The 7,092-nt window shown below is 38.7% G+C and overlaps 1 protein-coding gene across 3 annotated transcripts in view; it reads left to right on the top strand.

The window, feature by feature from the left end:
* The first annotated feature begins 4,496 nt into the window (after nt 1-4,496).
* The window catches only part of LOC102303960, an 80,124-nt gene continuing 77,528 nt past the window's right edge, over nt 4,497-7,092 (top strand). For 2 of the 3 annotated variants that reach the window (XM_005949219.3, XM_005949218.3), the window contains exon 1: nt 4,537-4,791. In XM_005949219.3, coding sequence (XP_005949281.1) covers nt 4,722-4,791 — 70 coding nt within the window. In that variant the 5' untranslated portion in view covers nt 4,537-4,721. Of the gene's footprint in view, nt 4,792-7,092 lie in introns of all 3 variants that reach the window. The other variant, XM_042214932.1, reaches the window with a different exon arrangement.

The raw sequence follows: 7,092 nt of genomic DNA, 5'->3' as shown, positions 1-7,092 counted from the left end.
TTGTTTGCTTGTTTTAATCAATTTTAAATCATGCTTTTTATTTGTTTTTGTTTCTAATGTCTCTGTAAAGCACTTTGAATCACCTTGTTGTTGAATTGTGCTATACAAATAAATTTGCCTTGCCTTGCCTTAAACAAACTTGAATATTTTCTGATAAAATAAGCAGAAAGAAATGTGTAAATGAGGACAATTTGGCAAGAAAAATGACCAGAAAATGTGACTGTTTCATTTAATTAATTAAACAAAAATGGAAAAGGATTTCTTGCCATAAATTTACAACTTGTCAGAAATAAAAAATATTTTTTTCTGAATATTAGTCCAGAATATTAATCCACTCCATCTTTATTTCCATATTTTATTCCGTCATCCCGCAGTGGTGGCCATCTACGACTACTCCCGCGACAAAGAGGACGAGCTTTCGTTCCAGGAGGGCGCCATCATCTACGTGATCAAGAAGAACGATGACGGCTGGTTCGAGGGCGTCATGAACGGGACCACGGGCCTCTTCCCCGGCAACTACGTCGAGTCCATCATGCACTACGCTGACTGAGCGGCGCCTCCCTGAGCAGGAGAGGAAATGGGAGGAGCGCTTGTTGGGGATGGGAGCGGGGGGAGGGAAGGGTTAAAGGTCAAAGACTTTGATCGAACAGAGCATGATCACCTCCGGGCGAAGAGAGCAAAGAGCAGGGAGGCAAAGAGGAGGCAGGATTTGGTTTTTTTTTTTTTTTTTTTTTTTTTTTGAAGAAGAAGAAGAAATTGGACATGACAGACTCGGTCATTCTCGTGACTTAGTCACCGCTATAAAACGACCACTACTCTAGATATAAGCTTCCCTGTAACGTTTCTTTCTTTGTGACTTTGTTTGATTAACGAGGAGGACTGGGCGGTGATGGGTTTGTTACTTTTTGAGAGTTTGTTTCACACTACGAGGCCACTAAATTGATTTCTGCTTCTTTTATGTTTTTTATTCCTTGTGTTTTTAGCAGTTTGCCCAATATTTATTTGTAGTTGGGGGGGGGGGGATGAGCGGGTAGATGAGGCTTCGGAAAAAAAGGGCTGGAGGAAAATGCCTTCAGGTTTCGTTATTCTCAGACACTCCAGATGCAACAGCAATATCCTCAGTGAGACGCATGGATGGGCGGGTGAGGGCACGGAGCGTGCCAAAGCTGATGAAGATAAGCACATCAGATGTCTTAATGTGATCCACGAAGCTAGATAAAAGGGGGAAATCCTCCTTAAGAGTGCTTTAAATGATGAACTTTGCTCGTTTTTGTTCCGTTTGCGTGGTTAAAGCGGACGAGTTTAGTCACTACATGCTTTACTTTGCAGTTTTCAGGTGAAGGAATCGTCATCCAGCCCTCAAATCAGAGAAAGGCGTGGATTTAAAGTCTGCAGCTCCCGTAATAAAGTTGAATGAACAGTCGAGGCGAGCCGTTTACTTTTATGTCTTTATTCTATTTCTTTTGCCGTTCACCAAGAGTTGGCGGTCGAGTTTTGCTTACAGAGCGGCAGACTGCATGTTTGAACTCATGGAAGGAGAGGGGGGGCTAAAAGCTTCTTTTTTGCTCTACTGATGATTAATGTCTTAATATTTTTAGATATGGTGTGGTTTTGGTTTTTGATATTCACCCACAACAAACCACGACGACGATGCATTTAGGTCATTTCTAAGATGCTTGTGCCATATTGAAGTGTGTGTGTGTTGCTGTTTCAGAGGTTATCACTTCATTTTGCAATAAAAATCGGCCGGAGGGAAGCGGGACTGTCGTCGAATTACAGATCTTTAGTTTTTCCCGAGCTGTTTGAAATCAGAAGCACATACATTTGTAGTGAAAAGTTAAAAAAACAAAAAGGTGTAGAAGAAATATTATAAATGTGAAGATGTATTATGCCCTCAGACACAGGAATTATTGAATATGAAAAGAAGCCAGCTGTTGTGTTTTAAAACGGTTTTAAGTAACACATTAGGACCCCGATACCTTTGTTGTTGTTTTTTTTTTTTTTTTTTTTTTTTTTTTTTTTTTTTAAAGAGACAGTGAGTTTAGGCACCATTCGTCCTCCGTATGGTTTTTGATGCGCTTGGCTGTTTGCGAGGGCTCTGTGCTTGTACTTCTGTCAGGATCTTTTTATTTTCTACTCCCAAAAAAGAAAAGGAAAAAAAAAAAGAAAAACAACAACAGCAAGTGGGTCTGTATGTGAGTCTTGCATGCCATTGTTATTATCTGTACTGGTGTCCCTGAAACCTACGTGGCAAGATCACTCATTTCTAAAAAGGCAAGCAGCCCTGCAGCTCTGACCAGGTACCGCCAGCCTCATCCAAAGAGACTGTACAACTTTACTTCGAGCCCACGTCCAAGGAGCCGCTCGCTGACCTGTGGGGGAGGAGGGACAGAGGGAGGGGAGGCACTCGGCTTCCTCCTCCCCCCTGACAGTAGCCGTCATCAGTGGTGAAAAATAGTTTTGTTTCTTTTTTTGTGTGTGCATAAGCTGCTAGTGAATCCTGCGGACAGACTGCAGGCGGGAGATGAATGAGAACATTGACTCTTGTTGCATAACACTCATAAACTGACACTAAAATATATATATATATGTATCTGAGTGAGGCCCTCTGGTCTGCAGGATTCACAGCTTCCTGGAGTCACAGACGTCCCCTCGGGATGTCGAGTTTAACAGTCCATAATGCCATTGTGTTGCACAGTTAAAGTTGAATTGCAGAAGTATCATATTTGTAAAATCATGAGAACAAAGACAATAAAATTATTGAGATTTATCGGTGGAGTCTCATTTTGCTTCATTAATGTTTCTTTGCTGTGCAGAAATGCATGTGAGAGAATAATGTCCAGTTTAAAAGTACACTGGGGGGTAAAGACTAAAAATTAAGCAGAGTCTACTGGGAATTCCCATATCTCAGTCTGTGCAGATCAGTTTATGATAAAACTGGATTAAATGAAGCACCAAATCACAATAGGTGCCTCAAGATGCTTTATGTTGTAAGGTAAAGACCCTACAATAATACAAAAAAACCCCAACAATCAGAGGACTGCTAAGAGTAAGCGGTTTGGTGACAGTGGGAAGAAAAAACCCTTTTAATAGAAAGAAACCTAGAGGGAGGGGTGCCCATCTGCTAGGACTGATTTGAGGTGAGGTGAGGAAGACGGGACAGAAGGAAAACAGAAGAGAGGCAGACATAATAACTAATGATTAAATGAAGAAAGGTGGGTGGAAAAAGGTGAGTGAAGAAGAAACAGTGCATCATGGCAAGTCCCCAGCAGCTAAGGCCTACTGCAGCATAACTAAGGGAAGATTCAGAGTCACCTGATCCAACCATAACTATATGCTTTATCAAAAAAAAAAAAAAAACCCTGTTAAGCCCGTCTGTCTCCCGAATCCAAGCTGGGAGCTGGTTCCAACCTCCCATTCTACTTTTAAATATCCTAGGAACCACAAGTAAGCTTGCAGTCCTGGAAGTCTGCAAAGTGCTCCATTGGGGTGATTATAGTACTGTAAGGTAGTTAAGATAAGATGGGGCCTGATTATTCAAGAGTTTATATGTGAGAATAATTTTAAACTTGATTCTGGATTTAGCAGAGGGGCCAATGAAGAGAAGCCCATATACGCTCTCTTTCTAGTGTTTTTCAGTACTAGCTGCAGCATTGGTGGATCAACTAGTTGTTTTAACAAGCTGAAAAAAACAAACAAAACTATAACGGCTACATGTAAGCAATCTGTTAGACAATTTATGCAGCTGTGGTTAAATAAGAGCGTACATTTACAGTATTTCCCTGTTCACAGGGGCCTTGTAGCAGGTTTAACTGGTCCTGGTGTTCAGAAAGGGAAGACAGCTTTCCTTAATATTAAGATATTGACAATTTAACTATTTGCCTTATTTTCATATACTGAGGTGAGAACTTTTACATCACCTTTATATTTGTGCATCAGCCAAATGTGAAACTACGTAAACCTGAGGCAGGTTGCTTGAGTTATTGAGTGCTTCATTGTTCAAAGCTTAAATAAGTCAACCAAAATAATAAATGAATATATTTAATAAAAATGTCTTTTTTTATAAGGAAATGTAGATTTAGCCTAACTGAAGAAGATGGGTATAACCTTTTATGCAGCCCTGTGTTGTGATACAGACAAATGACAGGAGGCCTGGCTGTACAAGAGTATAAAGGCAATTTTGTGTTCAGCAACTCTTTTTTTAGAAAGTGTTGCTACAATATTTAGAGGCTTTAAAAGTCATTACAGCAGCATTTCTTTATTTTGTAGCAAAAATGGAGACATTCTGTTGTCTTGTGATTAATGCATGCAGAAAAAAACAGCACAATATTTTAGCAGATTTAAGATCTACAAAAATCTGAGAAACCACAGCATGAAAGTGAATCATTTGGAGCACGGAGCACAATGTTTACACTGAAAACAACTGGAGTAGAAACAGAGACAGCACCACAAATGCACACATAAACTGTGTGTAAAATAAAAATGTGCTGCACTTGCCACAACCTGCTCTGGAAGTTGTTCGACCAGTTCTTTGTTTCCTCCTGGATTTTTTTTTAAAATTTGGCTTTCATTTTGATGTCAGATCTTCTTTCTCTAGATTAGCAGCACCTGCGACCTGTTTTCTTCCCTTTATTCCAACAACTTCCACATCCTAAAATTATTTGTGGGATTTGCACCAGAATGGTGGATTATTTCCCAGCTCTTTTTATTAATTCAGGAAGATGTTACCATCGTGCTCTTTGGGTTTTATGATTCTGGTGGTGGCTTTGAAGACGCTGGGTGGTAACTCAGGTGAGTTTTGGATACTCTGTGTGGAAGTTTGATAGATAATTAGAAAAAACAGGACTGGGACAGGTTAGTGTACTTTTCACTCTAAAGTGAAACAGTCCCACTGGTACAAAGTAAAAGTTTCAGGTAAGCAAACAAAAATATAACATGTTTATATATAATGTTTGTATTCATGATTAAAGTCATACTCTGCACTTTTGGCAACCAAACACAACCACGGAACTGTCTGCCATACATACAAAAAATGCTACAGGTACAACAAATGAAGTGACAAATGACATATTTATTGAATATAAACCAGAACCAGAGAGCACTGCATGTTCAACACAGTTTGGGCCTAACTTCACCAAAGAACCATTTTATTGGTGTGGTGTGTTTGTGTATAAGTGTGTTTTACTCCTCCTTGTCATCAGTCTCATAGTATATGTTTACTATCCAGAATAATGTTAACATCCTGTAAGCTTTACTGTGCATACTTTTGTTTCGAGTCTGCCCGGCTGCCCGAGGCTTCACTTGTGCTGCTTTAAGTTTTAAGAATACACAATAACAGTAACACTGCCATATAAACAAATGTTCATAAATAAAATTAATTATTTTAATGTGCTGTTAAGCTACAAACCTGATTAAAAATGATAATAATAATAACAATAACAAAGTATTTGTGATGTAACCGACCACTTTTAATTGTATTAGTATATTTAAAATTAGTGATAACATTGTGAAACACTGAAAGGTTTGAAGCATGCTTCACAAGTTTTCTAACAGTCTGACAGCCAACTCCACAGTGACCCCTAATCACATCTTGGTAACGTAATTCTGTGAAACAACGAGACAAACCAGTGCTGCACAACTGTAAATAAGGCTCCTTATTACAGTAAAGCAACCTATCAGTAATTATGACTGACACATGTTTTGGAGAAATCCATGTGTACAAACAAGGAAAGAAAAAACTCTGAGACCGTTAAAGACAGAAACCTGTGATTGTGGTGAATGGCTCACTTCACTAAGGAAATCCTTGCTGTACTTCGATGGTAATCAGTGTTATGCTGTAAAAGAGGATCTTTCAGTGGTGCAAATTCTTAACAAACCTATGATTACTCAAATAATGTTGACTTTAATCACACGGCATAACCTTTGCATACTAACCCAAACCATTTAAATACCAGCTTTCACAAGTATGTTCACTTAGATTTCAGTGCAAAGTATTGTACATTTCACTTCATTCACTAGTGATGTAATAAATAGATTCATCATATAAAAGTACAACGTTGTAAAAGGCTGATGTATCATCAAGATGAATGTTTACACATTTTTGCTTTGCACATGGAATTCATGTCTATAAATATATAAATAGTTACAGTGGATCTGCTGCTTAAGCTATTTAGCATGATCAATAAGTACTGTAAGTAGTAGGGGTGCAACGATACACAAAATTCACGGTTCGGTTCGATACTTTGGTGTCACGGTTCAATATTTTTTCGATACAAAAAAATGTTCATGCCTTTTTAATTTGTCATTTATTAAAATTATAAATATATATTTTAACTCAAAAGTACAGTTTTTAAATTTAATGTTGCTGAAACAGCAAAGTAATAAAAAATAAATCTATCTGATCGAGAAATCACTCATCTTTGGAAAAGAGAGTTTATTACAGAGAAATGGCTCTTTCCAAAATAAAAGCTATACTATACGCTTCTTCTGGGCTATATTCTCAGCAGCATATTAAACATATCAGGTCCCCATAAGGAGAATCATGTGCTAATTTGCCTTTTCTTATAGAGTAAATTAAATTTGCTGAAATTCCTCCCACAGCTGACTAGAGTCAAGAACACATAATAGAAATGCTAAAAAATAAAAAAAGGAAATTAAAATAGAGCAGTCAGAGTTTTCAAAGCGTTCTGGGGGAAGCTGGGGACACTGAGTCAGAATGGTTCATGCAGTGGTCGGTGTCTACCATAGCAGAAACCCCCAAATGAGAAGTAAAGAGTTCTGTCAAGCTGAAGAAGGAGTCCTATCCAGCTTTTCTGGCCCATAAAACTCTGGAGGTGGGTAACAGACAGCCTCCTGGTAGGAGTCGAGTTTGGCCATGGAACCAGACTTAAGGGTGGTGTTGAAGCAAAGATTCAGGTAGGGGAAGCTGCTCAGTGCTGACTTCCAACTCCATGAGTATCGTGCTTCTTAACCTCTCCCTGGAAAGGTTTATGTCAGGGTGCTGGAGATGAGAATCTGACCATTAATCATATCAGATTGAAGAGGAATTGATCAACCTGTTGACATGTGTTTTGTGCACTTCAACATTCTAAC

This window comes from Haplochromis burtoni, unplaced genomic scaffold (genome assembly GCF_018398535.1).
Source record: "Haplochromis burtoni strain Fernald_Lab_line unplaced genomic scaffold, NCSU_Asbu1 Contig_630, whole genome shotgun sequence".
In the NCBI taxonomy this organism is placed as follows: Eukaryota; Metazoa; Chordata; class Actinopteri; order Cichliformes; family Cichlidae; genus Haplochromis; species Haplochromis burtoni.
Note: the sequence above shows the minus strand (reverse complement) of the source record. Positions and strands in the feature narration are given on the sequence as shown.